Source organism: Canis aureus, chromosome 7 (genome assembly GCF_053574225.1).
Source record: "Canis aureus isolate CA01 chromosome 7, VMU_Caureus_v.1.0, whole genome shotgun sequence".
NCBI lineage: Eukaryota > Metazoa > Chordata > Mammalia > Carnivora > Canidae > Canis > Canis aureus.
Genome location: NC_135617.1, coordinates 28426062 through 28445133, shown reverse-complemented (window position 1 = coordinate 28445133; position 19072 = coordinate 28426062). Strand labels below are relative to the sequence as shown.

General features: G+C 41.7%; 1 protein-coding gene across 2 annotated transcripts in view; it reads left to right on the top strand.

Moving 5' to 3' along the window:
• The first annotated feature begins 9050 nt into the window (after positions 1–9050).
• Positions 9051–19072, top strand: part of CYB5R4 (cytochrome b5 reductase 4) — a 77735-nt gene continuing 67713 nt past the window's right edge. Inside the window, exons 1-2 of one of the 2 annotated variants that reach the window (XM_077903216.1) lie at positions 9051–9273; positions 14367–14520. In XM_077903216.1, the coding sequence (XP_077759342.1) occupies positions 9199–9273; positions 14367–14520 (229 nt within the window). In that variant the 5' untranslated portion in view covers positions 9051–9198. Of the gene's footprint in view, positions 9274–14366; positions 14521–16344; positions 16399–19072 lie in introns of those variants that run through there. The other variant, XM_077903217.1, reaches the window with a different exon arrangement.

Here is a 19072-nt window from a genome sequence, read left to right as displayed (position 1 = left end):
TTCCCCCCCACACACATTTTATGATTTAAGTAGCAGTGTAGATTCTATTTCCTAAGTATCCCTCAGATATGTTATTTCATTTTTCCATCCTTACTATACATCTTCTCATTACCTTTTGCCTGAACTATTGCAATGACTTTGTAAATGATCTTGTTTCCAATATTAGCCTTCCCTAAATCTGTCTTCCATATGGCTGCCAGAGAGACTTTTATTTAATGTTAACTTGGACCATTCCATTCTCCTGCCTAAAATATTTCCCAGTGCTTACAGAATAAAGCTGAAATGCTTTATTATGGTATATTAGGCTCCTGTTAGCCCAAGCCCTTCTATCTCCTCAGCCATATCACTGCTCCAGCCATTTCTACTCCCTAGAAGCACTGTGCCTTCTCTGCCCCCTCCTGCACCATGTACACAGACTACATTATTTCTTGATCCTTCTAGAATCCCAGTTTAGGTTTCTTTTACTTTAAAAAGGTTTTCCTGGCTGTCCCAAATAGACTTACCAATTCCCTCTCTTGTACCACTTCTCAGGTTAAAATGTGGTTTTGTCGTTGAATGTGACACTTTTAAAAAATCTTTGCTTATGTAGTCATTGTGATGGTCATAGATCACAATGACCGTAACCCTCTTGAGGATGTTGGATGGGGTGTGGAGCCGATATCTTATTCACCATTACATCCAGAAAGCACAGTACTTACCATATTACAAACACCTTAAAAGATTTTTATGAAACCCAAATGATGAAATATTTCATCAGCTTAACATCTGTTAAGGGCTTACATTTTTAAAAATAGCTTAAAGTTTGTTGAGAGCTTCTTATGTGTGAAGCCTTGAAGCAAGCATTCTGTAAATTTTGTTTTATTTAGCCAGTAATAATTCTAGGGCATCGAGACATGTATTAGGTACCTATCCTTACTGATTTCATTATCTGAAACAAACCAATCATCATAGATCCTTCAATATTAATTAGGTTGTTTTCCTACACAACTACTGAATGAATAGCAAAGACACTATTGCTTACATTAAAAGCTTTTATTTGAAACTCTTAAGAAGTTCAACTCTATTATTTAAGACATTTTGAGAAAAATTATGGCATTTATACATCATCTTTCCTTTGAAGCATAACACTTTTCATACAAGGACCTTTGTAATAAGTGAGAGTTAGCTTAAGTAAGAGAAAGAGGGTCACGGAGAGGTTGACAACTTGTCCCATAACTTTTCTAGATTTCATCATCATTCTACACACACCCTGCCTCCACAAAAAAATTTCTAATTATCATTGAGTGACAAAATGCCAAGTAGTGACTGACGTCTATACATGATATTCAAGACTTCTTTCTCTTCAGGGGACACTGATAAGATAATCAGGAAAAAACACAAAGATAGGAGAAAATAATAGGGAGCTAGATGCCTGAATCACACGACTCCAGTCTTCCGCTCTGGTGGCTGGAACGTTCAGTCTTGTACAATTCATTTTTTTTTGTGTGATTTTAAAAAATTATCTACGAATAATAATGGGCAGAACCTAGTCTGTCAATGCATTAACAAAAATTTCCTTTGGTAAGGAGTCTGGCAGCTCTTACTCTGCCAGAAAGGGGACTTAAGGCCATTCCTTTCAATGTAGCCCTCATCCCGGCTTGGAGCAGACGGGATGCAGAGCTTGCTGCAGGGACCCCATTCCAAAAGGCCTCGAGTCAAGTAATTAACCAGCCACTTGGCCTTTTTTTTTTTTTTTTTTTTTTTTTTGCAGAAATACACAAAATGTGCAGAATCGCTTCATTTTATCTCCTCCTAGACTCTTGGAAATTGGCTGCTCGGGCGAATGTTGTTTTTCCCCCGCGGCCATGTGTCGAAGGGCGATTAACGCCAGCTCGGCGCAACCCATTCCCGAGCCATTTGGGAGCTGCACGCGTTCGCACCCGCGGCCGGGCCCATCCCGCCTTCACGCGCAGCCTTTTTGTTTATGCGGCTCGCGGGGGAGAGAGGGGCGGGGAGGCAGCGGCCGCGTCGGGAGGCAGCAGGCGGCCGGGGCTGCAGATATAAAGCCCAGGGCCCGGGCCCGGCCCGCGAGCCGGCAGCCGCCTCCCGCTCTGCCCCGCCGCGCCATGGAAACCCGGGGACCCTCGGCGAGCGGACCCGGCGAGCGCGCGCACCGCCGCCGCCTGCAGCCCGCGGGGCCCGACCGCCCGACGCCGCGCGGGGGCGCGCACTCCGGCGGCCGCGCCTCCCCCTCCCCGTCCCCGTCCCCGTCCGCGTCCGCGTCCCCGTCCCCGTCCCCGTCCCCGTCCCCGTCCCCGTCCCCCTCCCGCTCCCCGGCCCCGGCGCCCGCGTCCCCGCAGCTCCTCCCCTCCGCTCTCCACCCCGCACCCGCCCGGGGTCCGCGCTCGGCGGCGGGCGCTCCGGCCGGGGCTGGGCTCGCGTCTCCTCCGCGCGCCTCGTGCCCCCCACCCCGCAGATCCGCAGGCTTCTGGAGACCGTGGGCTGACGCCAGAGGCTCCAGCGAGGAGGGGGCGCCGCCACCCGCGGCGGAGGCGGTGAGTGAGCCGCGCCCCCCCCCCGGAGGGGGTGCAGAGGAGCCACCGGGACTGGGTCTGCCCTGCCCGCGGGAGATGCGCGGCCGCCCGTGGCCCTCCCGGAGGCCCTGTGCGTCCCGATGCTGCGCGAGTGTCTCCCCGAGCTACGGGGCCCCCGGATCCGGCCGGGAGCGAGGCTGCTGAGAGCCCCGGGATCGCATTCCCCGCAGGCGCGAGGAACGCTTGCTTAGACCGCTTTCCCCCATTTCCAGAAGGTGACTGATAACTGCGATTCATCTTCTTTCGTCCCCAGATGCCGGACAGCCCCGGGGTGACCGAAGCCTCCGGAAAGCTTTCTCAATACAGACATCCAGTCAGGTGAGTTGCAGGCCTCCCGGAAGGTCTCTGCTCTTCCAGCCCAGGGTAGAGCCCGGAATCGCATCGCCTGGCTCCAGGGCTGGCCTTGCCGTTTGTTTTTTTGTTTTTTTTGTTTGTTTGTTTGTTTTGTTTTTTGTTTTGTTTTTTCCCCTTGGAAAATTCTGCCTTCACGGATCCCAGAGGTCCTTTACTCCTTGAATTGGTAAATTCATGAAGAACTGTTAATCAGTGCACACTCAATAAACTCTGAGAGAATATAAGGAGGTGAAGTGGGTGGCATCGTGAAAGTAAACCGATGGCATATTGTGTCTACACACCAGTTTCTTTGTTTTGTTTTGTTTAATGCTGAAGGGTTCTCAAGAAACGGACTTCACAACAGGCAGAGTGTGTTCTTATTCTCTTGCAAACCAGAGGAGAATGGTGTTCAGAGTTGTTGTTGTACAGCAAATCGAGCTTGACTCGTCAGAGGAAATGGAGTGTAATGAAAATCCTAAAGATCACTAAGCTTCGGAAAAGGGATCGAGGGACACCACAGGGAAAAGCTAGTTTACTGTTCCTAGCCATAGGAAGTTGGCCTTTCTGTAGAATTCTTTGCAGCTCTTATTCAGGTGAAGGGTTCATTCTGCAGTTTGTTAGCTTCAGAGAGCTGTGAAATGGAGAACTGTATGATATTTCTATGTATATGTTTATAAATAGCATGTAGAAGTCAATACATGTTGACTAATTTCCTACCATGTGCTAGCACTAGGGGTGGACACAGGAAAACATAATCACACCCCTTTGGCAAGTGTTGTAATAGTTTAGTTACAGCGGTTTTACCAGTATGTGCAGGACACGAAGTACCTAACTCTGCCCCAGGGAGTGGGGGAAAGATCCGGGAAGGGTGTATGATAGGATGTGGTTGCCTAGCTGAGTCTTGAAGTTAGCTAGATGGATGGTAGGTGGGGGAAAAGGGGACAGAAGAAATACTATAGGAAAAGGGATACAGGGTCAGAGAACAACATGGCTCCCTACCGGAGCATCAGGGAGCTGGAATTTGGGCGCATGAAGCTGTGGTCATTCTGATAGGTAAGCCATAGGTGGGATCTTGTACCCATTGGTATAGAGTTTTGCCCTATTCCTGAATGTGGCACTGGGAACCCATGGACTTTATTCTGTGGATGTATCGGGAGTTAGTCAAAGGTAGTGTGATCAGATTTATATTTCAGAAAAGCACTAAGAAAATGGTGTATAGGCTTATTTAGAAAACCAGAATGAAATTGGAAGTTACTGTAATTTAGGCAAGATATGATAAAGAGCCATTCTAAGGCATTGGAAGTGGGGATCGGACTGGGTGAATTTGGGGAACGCTTAGGTGACACAATAGATTAGGTTTATAATTTATTGGATATGGTAGGTAAAGAACAGGTAAAAAGACAGAATGGCTTCCAAATTTGTGGCTGATGACCAGATGAACGCTGTATTAACAGAGTGGAAATTAGGACTTAGATTTGGGGAACAAGATAACAAGTTCAGTTTTATATATCATATTTATTGTGTCCTATGGGCTATCCAAATAGGTATGTCCAGTAAAGAGCTGTGTGTGTGTGTGTGTGTGTGTGTTTGTGTGTGAGTGTGTGTGTGTAAGGGGCCCAGAGTCAAGAACTGAAGTGGAAATACAGGCAGTTGGGAGTCTTCAGTAAAGGAATGGTTGAAGAACTCTTGGCAATGGATCAGGTGTTCCAGGGGAATGAGAGAGGAGAGATGATCACACTTGATGAGACACTAGGGAAGGCCAATACTAATCTATATACTGAGATAAAGAGATCCACAAAGGAGATTGAGAAGAATCACTCAGGACAGGGAAGAATTCAGGAATGTATGATGTCCCCAAAAGAAAAATGGTCAGTAAGAGATTCTGGGCAGAGTATGGTAACAATTACACAACATTCTTTGGGTTTGACAGTTCTACTTAAGCATTAGAAAATCAATTATTTCCTATATAAGAAATCCCTTTCTTTTCTGAACAACTGTAGCCATTTATTTTTACTTCTTTTAGGTTAGTTTTATTTTTATTAATTTCTCTCTTGAGTAGTATGGTGTATTTCTCATTCATTTTACTTAATTGTCAGTTTCCTGAGGATAGGGAGAATTTTTTCATCTTTGAATTATGAATTATGTCTGGCACAGGAGATCATAAAATATTTATTGAATGACTGAATTATGGATGGTTGCTTAGTTAGGCACCAAAATTAGAAACTTTTGTGTTTGTTTTTTTTTTTGTCATTTCGCTAGAAACATTTATAAACTGCATTACCTGTTTTTCTGCCTTTTAAAATGAAGTGTACTGAGCATAATATAACCTCTTTGTTAAAACCTCTCTCTTATAAATGGGCACATGGGGCTGGTTACCCTAGACTAGAATGGCCACACTGTTGTTGGCGAGTCAGCATATCCTTCTTTTCTTTACTTTGGAGGAAAAATAATAGAAGACCAGATGGCAAGATTAAAATCTGTCAAAAATAAAATTCTGAGGTAATTGTGTTACATGCAAATTATATAAAGCCAGTATTATTTTTAACATCTCAATAAGGTATTTTCAAATTTAGTTAGATGGGGGAAGGGCAGGGAGATGGGATCAAGGTTGGAGTTAGAGAAAGACTTCTTATAGCCCTGGTGTGAGTGCATAGAAAAACTTTTAAATATTGTTTTTTGGGGCAGCCCAGGTGGCTCAGTGGTTTAGCGCCGCCTTCAGCCCAGGGCCTGATCCTGGAGACCTGGGATCGAGTCCCACATCGGGCTCCCTGCATGGAGCCTGCTTCTCCCTCTGCCTGTCTCTGCCTCTCTCTCTCTCTTTGTGTCTCTCATGAATACATAAAATAAAATCTTAAAAAAATACTGTTTTTAGTACTTTTCTTTTTTTTTTAAAGATCTTTATTTATGTATTCATAAGAGACACACAGAGAGAGGCAGAGATATAGGCAGAGGGATAAAAAGGCTCCTTCCGGGGAGCCTGATGTGGGACTCAACCCCAGGACTCCGGGATCATGCCCTGTTTTTGTCTAAATTTACATTGGGTACATCTGTAACTAGCCACTAAATCTGAATTTTAAGCAAGACACTAGGTGATTTCTGCTTTTCTGGAAGGTAATATTTTGTCATCTTTACAAAATTGTCAGAATTTTTTTTTCAAAATTGTCAGAATTTTTAATGTAATAGTAGGATTCATTTTTTCCCCCAAAGGAATTTGGAAGTTGGAAGACAAACCTTTTGTATATTGTAAGAATAAATATATCCATAATACTCAAAGTAAGCTAAATATTTATCACAAAGGGTTTTGTGTGAATTTGTTTGATCAATTTATAGATTGTATAAAGATTTAAAATGACCAACTAGTTGTTAATACTTTGATGAGTAGACTCCCATGACAACGAAGATAGTATCTTTTTAAACTATGTAAAGGCATACATCAATTGTTAAGTATGTGGAGCTCTTAAAATTTGAACATTTCATGAGTTTAAGGATTCTGAATGTGAAAAAAAATAAAGCATATTATGTTGTCTGCTTCTTTCAGACTATTTTGGCCAAAATCAAAGTGTTATGATTACTTATATCAAGAAGCAGAAGCTCTTCTGAAAAATTTTCCAATTCAAGCCACAATTTCATTTTATGAAGATTCTGATAGTGAAGATGAAATTGAGGATGTGATCTGTGAAAATTAATCTAATTAGTTACTTGTGATGACATTCAAAGCTTAAATTTAGTGTACAAATGTATCATAATCCTTTAAACTAATTTATTTGTATATAAATTATTAATAAAATGAAATATTTTGTAATTCTATAGTAGTTTGGCTTTTTTTTACCCCTACACTATAATTCAATGTTGGAATTTAAAAATAAATGCCATTTATGGATGTCTTGATTGGACTGTAAACATTTGGGGCTTACAAAAGATAATTTCAAACTTTTCATCAAATTATAAATTTAATTTTAGTTATAATTTTGCAAATATTTAGCTAAAACTTTGCAAAGAATGACAATATTTAATTTTCAAGACTGAATCTTGTAACATCTTGTATTTTCTACTGATCTCCATTAGATATTGTAATTGCAAATGGATATTTTTAGTTAATAAAGAAAATCACCTTATGCTACCAATCACACAATATCATGTGTTTGCTAGCAGATGGTGAAAAACACTTTAAATCATTGACCATAATTGAGAAGGGAATTCATGCCATGGCTATGAAATTTTAGGAATTTTTAATAAATGATGAAACAAGTTATACTCACATTAATACTCCTCTGCTGTCCTTAAATCCAGTAGTAAAATAGCATTGGTGTTTAATAATTAGAGCACTTCATTGAGAGATCCTCAGAATTAAAACAAAAAAAAAAATGTTTAAGTGAGCAGGACTCATATGGAGTCTAAGAAAGGGGAGTCAAAAGGTTAGAATTTGATCTTTTCTATTTCTGTCCATGGGAGAGCTAAGACATTCTGCAAATATGAAACATTATTCAACAATGTCACTTTCCTTTATTCTGGCTCCTTGCTCCTGATGTTGTCATGGACGCTTTTTCCAGTGAGATAAATTCTCCGTGATTAGCATTTTTAAATGTAGACTTACAAAAGAATACATCATCATTAAATGACAGAGAAAACAGGAGCTCATTGCAAGGTAGGGGTAACCCAATATGGTCATGAATTTCTTTAGTTCAAATACAGTCATACAATAAGCATTTTAATTGCAAATGTTTCTTAGTATCCCAGAATGATGATGGATAGAGGTGAAGGTCAGAGATGGTTACCTGGCAAAGAAATGCCTATTACTTGATGGCTACATAGATCACACGGTTTTCCTTCTCACTGAAAAGATACTACAAACATTGATTTACAGGCACTTTAAGGACCAGGCTGTTGAAGTAGAGCAAATTCAAATCACGTGTCAGAGTCAGGTAAAGTAATAATAATGGATGGGAAGAATTATTTAGAACTCTATTTCTTCTGAAAACTTTCCCTTCACTGGACTCGACACTCAGGATATGTGTTTCCCCCAAGAGATATGCAACAAAACAAAACAAAGCAAAACACAAAAACCACACCACATCACCGATATGGATCTGGATCATTAGGGACCTGTTTTTAGCTGCACAGTTATTTGAGCTTCTCTCAATATGTCGGAAAAATATGATGAGCCACTGACCTTTATTGAGTACCTACTATTTTTTTAAAAGATTTGTTTATTTATGATAGACATAGAGAGAGAGAGGCAGAGACACAGGAGGAGGGAGAAGCACGCGGGGAGCCCAACGCAGGGCTCGATCCCGAGTCTCCAGCATCGCGCCCTGGGCCAAAGGCAGGCGCTAAACCGCTGAGCCACCCAGGGGTCCCCGGGTGCCTACTATGAACCAGAGACTATACTAGGTAGTTGACATATGACAGCTCATCTCGTTCTTACTGAGACCTAAATCGATTAGGCAGAATGGGGAAAATGAGACTTTTGAGATACTAAATTAACTTGCCTAAGGCTGTTCATTTATTAAATGCAAAGAATCCATTCAAACTAAACCTATCTGACTCTTAGACATAGCTGTCGGTCACTACATTTGGGGATGGGCTGTATCAGTACACAATTCCCTGTAGCTTTCAGTGAAGACAGAGAGATGAGGAGGAAGAACTTGGGAGTAGATGGATGGAGACCTCACTAAGTTTTTTGTTTTTTGTTTTTTTTTAATTCCTTCATTAGTCACTCCGGAGGGTGGCAGTTTGCATTTGACGCCGTAACTCTTAAACGTTTTCTTTCCTGTACAGCCGGGTGCTGTAGAGGAGAAGAGTGGCAGAGAGATCAAAATGCTTTGATAGTGTTTTGTTTTGTTTTTCTCCCCATTTTTCAAGTAGTGTGATGGTAGGGCCTAACGACAGACGACGCGCGTGCTCCGGGTTAGCAGGAGTCTGTAGAAGTCACGCTCGGGTTCTGTCAGCACCAAGGCTAAGGAACAGCTTCCCTCGGTCTCTAATCCTCCCGCGGAATAGCTGTCACCTCCCTGCGGTGCTGAAATTCGGGCCGCAGGACTAACGCCGCACACGCGCTCCGGTTGGGTCCCGCCCCTGCCGGCGCGGCGCTCGTCCTTTGGCTCCGCCCCCTTCACGGCCTCAACGTGCTGCGTCACGGCGCGCCTCACCCCGGGCGACCCCGGAAGTGGGTCGGGGGCTTGGCCTCTGCCCGGCCTGGGAGCCGGAGCGGGAGGTTCGGCCTCCGAGGGGTGGAGCGGAGCGATCCTGTCCGGCGGGAGACCCCGGGCAGGGCCCGGGCCAGGGGTCCGAGATGCTGAACGTCCCTTCCCAGTCTTTCCCGGCCCCCAGCTCGCAGCAGCGGGCCGCCTCCGGGGGGCGTAGCAAGGTAAGCGGGTGACACCGCGCGTCGTGCTCAGCTCGTCTGCCGCCGGCGGTTCCTCGTACCGAACGGTCCACTCTCTCCCTCGGCCCCCCCTTCCGCCTCCTGTCCTCCGCTCTAGCCTTCCTGCCTCCTGCCTTTGCTGGCGATCCCTTTCTGATGCCCGGCCGTCTGCAGTCCTCCAACTCCGCTAACCCCCGTCTCTCCCTCACACCTGCTGGCCCTTTCCTTTCCCGTCCCCAGAGCCCGTTCTGGTGAAGTCTTTTCCCGCGAATTAAACGGAGTTGTATAGGACAGGGCCAGCACCGTGCTTGCGGGGATCCTAGGCACTCCGTTCTCATTAGCTTTCCTTCCCTCAGTCTAGCCTCGTCTCCGGTCTTTTGTTCTGCACTCCCCGAAGGAGTTGTGAGTGATGTGGGTTCTGTGGGAGAAGGGAAAGGTTGGGCAGTGGCGACATTGACCAGTGACCATCCTCCAAAGGTGGGGACTCCTGGAGCTAGGGAAGATGGGGGCGGGGAGCGAGAGCAAATGTCTAAAATCCTCCGGTGGGTTTGCGGACGCTTCTCTAATCACGCTGCCTTTCTTCCTCTGCTACCTGTCCTTATCACACTGTCTTTTCTATTGGTATCCCTTTGCTGACTTTGAAGCTAAGAGAATACTCCTAACTTTTTGTGGAACATGGTTACTGTTGGCAACAGGTGGAACACAGATGTATTTTTTTTTTAAAGACTTTTTAAAAAAGATTTTATTTATTTATTCATGGGACACACACACACACACACAGAGAATGAGAGGCAGAGACACAGGCAGAGGGAGAAGCAGGCTCCATGCAGGGAGCCCGACGCGGGACTCGATCCCGGGTCTCCAGGATCAGGCCCTGGGCTGAAGGCAGTGCTAAACCGCTGAGCCACTCAGGGATCCCATACAAATGTATTTTATATTTATAAAATTTAATAAAATTGTCTCCGGTGTTCATTGCAATGTTAGGTGTTAAGTACTGCAGTTATTGGTTGGTTCCTCATTCTGTAAGTTCATCTTCATGTTTTGTTCATGTTTTGTTTTTGAAACTTCCACCTACTTGGGCCACCCTCCCCCCCTTCACCCCCTCAATTTCTAGACTCATGGGTCTTAGTATTATTTAGGATCTTCTCTGACTTTTTTTTTTTTTCCCCCTCTCCACTTAAACCTGGCATTTGACTTCAGATCAGAATTATGGACTCAGGGATCTGTAGCTTTCATTAGCTTTTCAGAAATCTGTAATTCCACCTATAATAATAATAATATAGTTGAGATTTATTGTGCTTACCGTATTTATGTTCTAAGTGTTCTGAATGCTTCATGTATATTAACTCATTTAATCTTTACAGTAATTTTGTGCTTTTGTTGTCTCTATATCACAGAAAAGGAAACTGGTTAAGAAATGTTGCTTTGGATCCTAAAAGTTTGTTGGGATGTGACTCTGGCTATAATATTTCATTTATTGCTCCATATATCATCTAGCTATCTAATCATCTGTCCCCTCCTTCTTTAAGGATTTTTTAAAAATTTATTCATTCATCATAAACAGAGAGAGAGAGAGAGAGGCAGAGACACAGGCAGAGGGAGAAGCAGGCTCCATGCCGGGAGCCTGATGCGGGACTCAATCCCAGGACTCCATCCGGGACTCCAGGATCGCGTCCCAGGCCAAAGGCAGGCGCCAAACCACTGAGCCACCCAGGGATCCCCCTGTCCCCTCCTTCTTGATGTTTGACCTGTTTCTCTCCTTGAACTAAATGCTTGGCTAAATAGTATAGACTTTCTGGAGAAAGAATCTGAATTAAAATATAAGAGCTACTGGTCCTCTGTATTAAAACTAAAAACCACATTCTCAGCATCCTTTTAAAGAAGAAAGCTCAGAGGCAAAGACAAAAGGTCCACAGGTGGTGATGGTAAAGTTGAACCTTTGGGTCCAAAAAGAGAACAAAATACAATTATTGCACAATTCAAAGGGAAACTCAGAATTTTAAAGTGAGGTGATCTTACACATGTTAGAACCTGAGTCAGGATTGTATGAAATGGGTAGAGGTTGAAAAAATAGAAGCTAGTTGGGGAGGATATGACTATATTTAAAAGCACACACTTTTGAGTGAGAAAGATCCAGATTCTTTTCCCAGCTTCCGTGACTTAGTGTCTGAGTTTCGGTTTCCTGAGGTGTAAATGAGAATAATAGAACCCATTTTATAGGACTATTCATAGGATTAAATGAGATAATGTTTCTCTTAGCACAGTCTTGGTCTGTGGTAAGTCCTCACTGTGTTACTTGCTCTTAGACTTTTATTTATTTATTTGTTTATTATTTTAAGATTTTATTTATTTATTCATGAGGGACACAGAAAGGCAGAGACACAGGCAGAGGGAGAAGCAGGCTCCATGCAGGGAGCCCGATGCGGGACTCGATCCCAGGACCTGGGATCACGCCCTGAGCTGAAGGCAGCCGCTCAAGTGCTGAGCCACCCAGGCGTCCCTAGACTTTTATTTATATTCTATGGATTGTTATGTGATTGTTGTGTAAATCTCTGAGGACAGCGTCTAATGCATAGTATGCATTGTATATAGGATAGCTACTATTTCTACTAACACTAGTAAATAAATATTTTTTGAGAACCTACCACATGCTGGAGATGGAGTGTCAGTTTCCAAGGAGTTTAGTCTAATAGGCAGTACAGACTAATAAATAGTTATAAATGTCATTAAGTACTATAACTGTGTTATGACCACAGAGGGATTGGAGTCAGAGAAGTCTCTTGGAGGAGATAGTGTGCGTCTGGGAGGTGGGAGGGGGGTCCTTGAGCCAGGCAAAGGAGCAGATATTTCATAGCAATCAAGGAATCAGTTCCTGTTTGGCTAAAGCATGTAATAGGAAAGAGCAAAAATTAAGACTCAGAGCTAGTGAGGTAAACAGTGATTGATACAAAGGGCCTGGTAAATCACTCTAGGGAATTTAGAGATATTATTATATGGTAGTATGGGGAGCCACTGAAGGAGGAAGGGCCCATGATTAGATTTACATTTTTGGAAGACTATGTGTAAATATCCAGTGGATTATGGAATCCACGTAGACAAGAGAGGTGAGTGACTTTGGTTTGAGATGGGAAAGATCATATTCTCATATTTTACTTCATTTATTGAGATCAGGCGACCTAGAGAGTTTCAGGGATGGTAAGAATGGGATGATGTGATTGGTAGGAAGGAATGCGAAATTGCAATGTTACCACACACCTATTAACTAGGTTATTTAGGGGATAAATGAATACCTACGATAGATGAGATTCCAGAAAGTGAGGTATATAAATATCTTAGTCTATTCAGTCTAACAGAGGACCATAAGCTTGATAAGCTAGCTTATACACAGCAGCAATTTATTTCTCACAGTTCTGGAGGCTGGGAATCCTAAGATCAATGCACCAGTGAGTTTGGTATCTGATGAAGGCCTGATTCCTGGTTCATAGCCATATTTTCCCCACATCCTCACATGGCAGAACGGATGAGGGAACTCTTTGAGGTGTTTTTAATAAGGGCATTAGTAGCATTCGTGAAGGTGCTGCCTTTATGATTTAATCACCAATCAAAGACCTTACTTCCTAATACCATCACACTGGAGGCTAAGATTTTTCTTTTTCTTTTTTTTTTTTTAAGACTTTATTTATTTATTCATGAGAAACACACAGAGAGAAGCAGAGACATAGGCAGAGGGAAGAGCAGGCTCCCTATAGGGAGCCTGATGGTGGGACTGGATCCCAGGACCCCCGGGATCATGCCCTGAGCCGAAGGCAGATACTCAACCACTGAGCCACCCAGATGTCCCTGGAGGTTAGGATTTCAACATGAATTTTGGAGGGGCACTAACATTCAGTCTGTAGCAATAGACTTCTTTGAACATGCCTTCTTTTACATTAAATATTCCTCTGGTACTATGTTACAAACTGCTTATAAGTTTAGACAGTAGCTCAATTCCATCTTTGAAAGGTTGTCTTAACTGTTCTTAACTGTTAAAATATTAGTAATATCTCTCATCCAAAAGCATATTATTTAAAGCATATTTTGAAAAAACAAAAAGTTGGGACTCCTGAGTGGCTCAGCGGTTGAGCATCAGCCTTCGACTCAGGGCATGATCCCGGGGTCTGAGATCAAGTCCCGCATCAGGCTCCTTGCAGGGAGCCTGGGTCTCCTTCTGCCTATGTCTCTGCCTCTCTCTCTCTCTGTGTCTCTCATGAATAAATAAATAAAATCTTAAAAAAAAGAAAAAGAAAAAGCTATCAAAATCAAACATCCTTTACTAAATCTTCTGTTCAGGGATAGGTAAACTTTTCTGTAAGGGGCCAGATAATAAATATTTTAGGCTCTGAGGGCCCCATGACTACTGAGTCTCTTCACTACCACCACTCCACTTGTGAAAATGATTCTGAACTCCAGGATGATAGACAAACAGGCACGGGCCAGTTTGCCAAACCTTCCTTCGAGTGTTACAGTTTTTTTTTTTTTTTTCCTCTGTTATTTGATAACTTTTGTTTCTTAGTGAATTCTTAGAAAACAGATTGCTGCCTTATGATTTTCTAATGTCCTGTGTATATTGACAATCCAGAAAATCAACTTTAGCTGGCCATTTATATTTTCTTCTATTAAATCTCTTGTGACTTTTGAGGTAAAGAAATTTTGGTCCAAGTTGCTAAGTAACTCCAACATGTGTGACAGAGTGGAGCCAGGACCAAAACTTGTTTTCTCACTCCAGGTTCAGTGCTTTGTTCTTGTTCTTGTTCTTTTTTCTTGTTTTGTTAGATACCATTATGATGAACATTTGCATGACACCATTTCTAAGCCCTACCTCATAGTCCAGATAGTTTATATTGTTCTATTTATAATTCTGATACAATGGAGATGATTTTGACAACCACGTAAATCTGTAAAACAAAACAAAATGTAGAATTGTCGGATTTGAATTTTCTTATCTTTTTGAATGAGAATAAGAGAATGAAGCAGCCTTCAGAGAAGCAGCGGGTAGGAGTGGGGAAAGCAGCTGACTTCAAGAAGCCACATTGAGTTCTTTCCTTTTCCCTTCTTAGGTCCCCCTAAAACAGGGCAGAAGTCTTATGGATTGGATTCGCCTCACCAAAAGTGGGAAGGATCTAACAGGATTAAAAGGCAGGTTAATTGAAGTAACCGAGGAAGAACTTAAAAGACACAACACAAAAGACGATTGTTGGATATGCATTAGAGGTACGTGGTATTTATTAGGTACAGCAACAAGTTGTAATGCTGTGACCTCATGATCATATTATTTGGTGATACGATTCACAATTAGATAACAAAATATGCCTTACACTGGGCTACAAAGTATATAATTCTGAATTTGGACAGTATTTCTTTCTTAGGTAACTGTTTACGTACCATACCTGCACTGTAGTTCCTTTGAAAGAAAACAAGCATTTGCCAGGCAATTATTCAGGAACACTGCAGTTTACATACAGTAATGGCCCACCTTGGTGCCTGATAACAGTCTTTGTGAATGGGAGAAAGTGTTTTGCCAGAAAAAATGTCTGTGAGCATCGCAAGTAAATCAGAAGATCTGTGTTTAGGCCAGATCGTTAAGTTCTCACATGAAGCAATTTTTATTATTTTAATGTAAATTTCATAGCAATATTAATTACCTGATTTTTCACCTGTAGCAAATCAGAAGCGCCAAACTAGAAATGAGTGGGTTGGAGAGTGAGTAGAGAGATATAGGAGAGTAGTTGGTGAAGGCAGACCTCATGGTAATCAACAACCTCACATCTCAGATGGGAACAAAAGCAACAAAGAACATGGAAATGTACAGTTGGCTTCCATAGCGATGTCATTGAGTCATCCAGACATTGTTAGGTATGCCCACTATTTTCAGTGTAAAGGGTTGGTCATTCATTGCCATTATACAATTGTAATTTTATCATTGTAAAATTGTGGGATGTTGTCCTTTGTCCTGATTACACTGTAATCTGTATGAGGGAAGAGACCATGCCATGTTAGTCATACTGCTCTGTCCTTGGTGCCTGGCACATAGAGATCATCAATATGTGTTGAATGAATGTGCTTAACATTTGTAAGAAGTTTTGTTACTTAAAGAGGTGTGTGGTTGTCATGGTATAGTTTGGTGATGTGATAAATGCAAAGACACCAGTAGATACTATTAGTTTGCTAGGGATGCTGAAACAAAATAGCACAAACTAGATGGCTTAAACCATAGAAAATTATTGTCTCACTGTTCTGGAGGTTCAAGTCTGAGATCAAGTTGTCTTTTTCACAAGGCTATGAAAGAGAAATCCGTCTGTGTCTCTCACCTGGCTTCTGCTGGTTTGCTGCCCATCTTTGAAGTTGCTTGGCTTGTAGAAGCATTACCCCAGTCTGCCTTAAGCTTCAATTGCATCCTCCCTGTGTACATGTCTGTGTCCAAATTTCCTATTTTTACAAGGATACCACCAGGCATATTGGATTAAGACCCTACCCTACTCTAGAATGGCCTCATCTAATTATATGTGCATTGACCCCATATCCAAATAAGGTGGTGTTCTGGTTTACTGGTGGGTAGAAGTTAAACATATGAATTTGAGGGTATGCCATTCAACCCATAAGAGACACAAGTAGAACACTGAAATTTTTTTCAGTGGCAAAGGAGTGGACTCTTCCAGCCGGTGATGGCATAGCTTGTTCTAAGACAGAAGAACAGTTGTTCAACTCCCCAAAGTTTCTCAGGGAAATACAACTGTGTACCCACAACCTGGAATGAGGATTCTGCTAGATGCAGAAAACTCTTTTTGGCATTTTATTGTATTCATTTAAACATTTTTTTAAAAAGGATTTCTTTATTTATCTGAGCGCGAGAGTGTGCACACATGTGAGAGAGAGGCAGGGCAGGGGGAAAGGGAGAGAAACAGGCTCCTTACTGAGCATGGAGCTTGACACAGGGCTCCATCTCATGACTCTGAGATCATGACCTGAGCTGAAATCAAGAGTAGGCCACTTAACTGACTGAGCCACCCTGGCGCCCCTTCTTTTGCCATTTTACAGGTTTTTAATGCCTTCCTTGTGCTCTCTCTATGCTGCCCACCTGTTTTACAAGATGTAAGTACCTGGTAGAAAATGACTGCCATCCTCTACGTGAGTGTTTTCTGCTAGACTGGGTAAAGTGGCGGTCAGTGTCCCAGGAGAATATCTCAGCTGGTCCAGGCTGTAGACACACGAATTCTGTTTCTGTATAGTAGGAAGCCACTTCTTCAGAAAACTCACTTATGTGAACCCTCAGTATCTTAGTGATGTTAGATAAATAAAGCATTAATATAAGACAGTCATAGTTTATTATTCATTTGGTGTATTGATGGGTATAAGGGACTAGGTGTGCTATGTTCGATGTATCCTGCTCCCGGTTATGTATCTCCTATAAGGATTTAATCTATGGCACCTTTTCTGGTAAGATGATTGATTTAAGGATAAATTTGTTTAAAGTGTCTGTTGGAGAATGTGTTCTACTCTATTAATAATAAGCCTGGCAGTTGTGGACAGGTTTTGATCAGAAAATAAGGAGGGAGTACATCAAAGTGGAGGGAAAAGCCTAACCTATGGAAGCAGAAAGGCTTGAGATATATTCTGGAATTTAGGTTAACTATTAGAGAGTTATAAAGAAGACTAGAAAGGTATGCTAGGTCAGATTGTAAAGGACCTTGAAAACTAGGCTCAGAAATATGTCCTTAATTTAGATGACAGTATGAGCTCTAGGAGGTTATGAATATGGGGACAGTGTGATTAGAATATGCCTTGGAAACATCAGTTTAGTGGTAGGTGTAATGAATTAAATGGGACAAAAAGCCTATAGCTCCTTAGAGAAGTTCAGGTGGTATTGGAGGAACCAAGACAATGGAAAGTAGGTTGAATGTAAGACAAACAGAACACTGGTAATTTCTAAGACAGTCGTAATTTAAAGTAAGCATGTGATTACATGTTACTGTCTTTTTCTTATTAGTTGCTCTAATTAAAAATATAAATGATAGCTTCTTAAAAGGGGAAAGATGCCAAATTTAGCTTCCAAGGTCAGAGATAGTTTAGGCTTAATTTTTTAGCAAAGCTGTACCACAGCGAAACATGGTATCATGGTATCATTTTTCCCTCTTGATAAAATACTAAATTCTTCATTTGTCTAACAGTTGCCCCAGTTTTAGGTCTGTTGAAATTTCAGCTGATTGGGTTAAGATAGACACAATCTTTTTAAGAAACCTAGAAAATATACACTTTGGTGTGGGTTTTTATGGCTACTATCATAGACATTATTTGCTTTTTATTTTCTTTTTTTGAATATATATTAGTGTTTATCCACATGTTCAAGTATGTTGAGTCTAGTCACATTCCTGAAAATGATGGTGTGGAAAGAACAATTGGCTGGCAGCAGACTGTAAGACATAAACTAAATTGTGAGCACTGGCTTAGAATGATCTGTAAGGCAGTATATGGAGGTTCCAATTTGTTCACTTAATAATCACCATTTTCTGTTAAGTATTTAATTACTGTAATGCAGTAGGAGGTAATTGGAATGTTGAGGGAATGGATAGGAGAGATAATGCCTTTTCAAAAATCTTGTTGAATTTACCATTGATGTAGAATTTTATAGTTTTCTCCGTTATTGCTGTTCTTTCTTGAAAACTAAAGATGATTTACAAACATGCGAAACTTTGAGCAAACATCTAAATCACTCATCTGTGAGAGCTCTGTAGAGCCTAAATCAGACATTGTTTCTCCCCTGTATTTATTGTAGGATGTAGTCCGTATGGGTAATGATATATTAAATTGGAAAATCATTTTTTGGCATCAAGATATACAGCCTTTGATCTCAGACGGGAATGTTAGTCTGATACTAACAGTTATTTGAATGAATGGTATTTAGAAAAAGTTGATTACTATCAGTAGATTGGCTGCTCTGTTAAAAATTGATCAAATTTGGGATACCTGGGTAGCTCAGTTGGATAAGCCTCTGACTCTTGGTTTTGGCTCAGATCATGATTGCAGGGTCATGAGGTTGAGTGCCAAGTTTGGCTCTGTGCTCAGCAGGGAGTGTGCTGGAGATTCTCTTTCTCCCTCTCCCTCCACTTGTACATGCACATGTGTGCACCCTTTCTCTTTTCCCTCTCAAATAAGTAAATAAATAAAATCTTAAAAATAATTTAGCAGATTAAGTTGCTCATAAGGGATTTAATGGATTTCATTTATAACTTAGAAATAAACATGCTTTGATTTCTCCTAATGCTGATATACTAGTAAATTGAAGAGGCCTGCTTAAGATCACTGTAAAAGTGACTTCAAATGGGACCTTATTTTTCATGTTTCATTACTGTTTAGAATAGTTTGGTGCGCCTGGGTGGCTCAGTCGGTTGAGTATTGGCTCTGGATTTTGGCTCAGGTCATAATCTCAGGGTCCTAGGATCAAGCCCTGCCTCAGCTTCATGCTGGGTATGGAGCCTGCTGGGGGATTTTCTCTGCTACCCTTTCTCCTCACTGCATGTGCTCTCTCTCCTCTCTCTCCCTCTCAAAAAAAAAAAAAAAAAAAGGAAAAAAAAAGAAAGAAAAAAAAGAGAAAGAAAGGAAGAAAGAAAAGAAAATCTTGGCAAATTGATTCCGAGAAGTAGCATTTAGTCCTATTATATTTCTAATCCAAATTCCTAGATTTCTAGATACATTTACAGTAAACCTTTTTAAAATTTACTTTGTAGGATGGTACTATAAATTTTTGTGTATACAGTCAATCCTCATT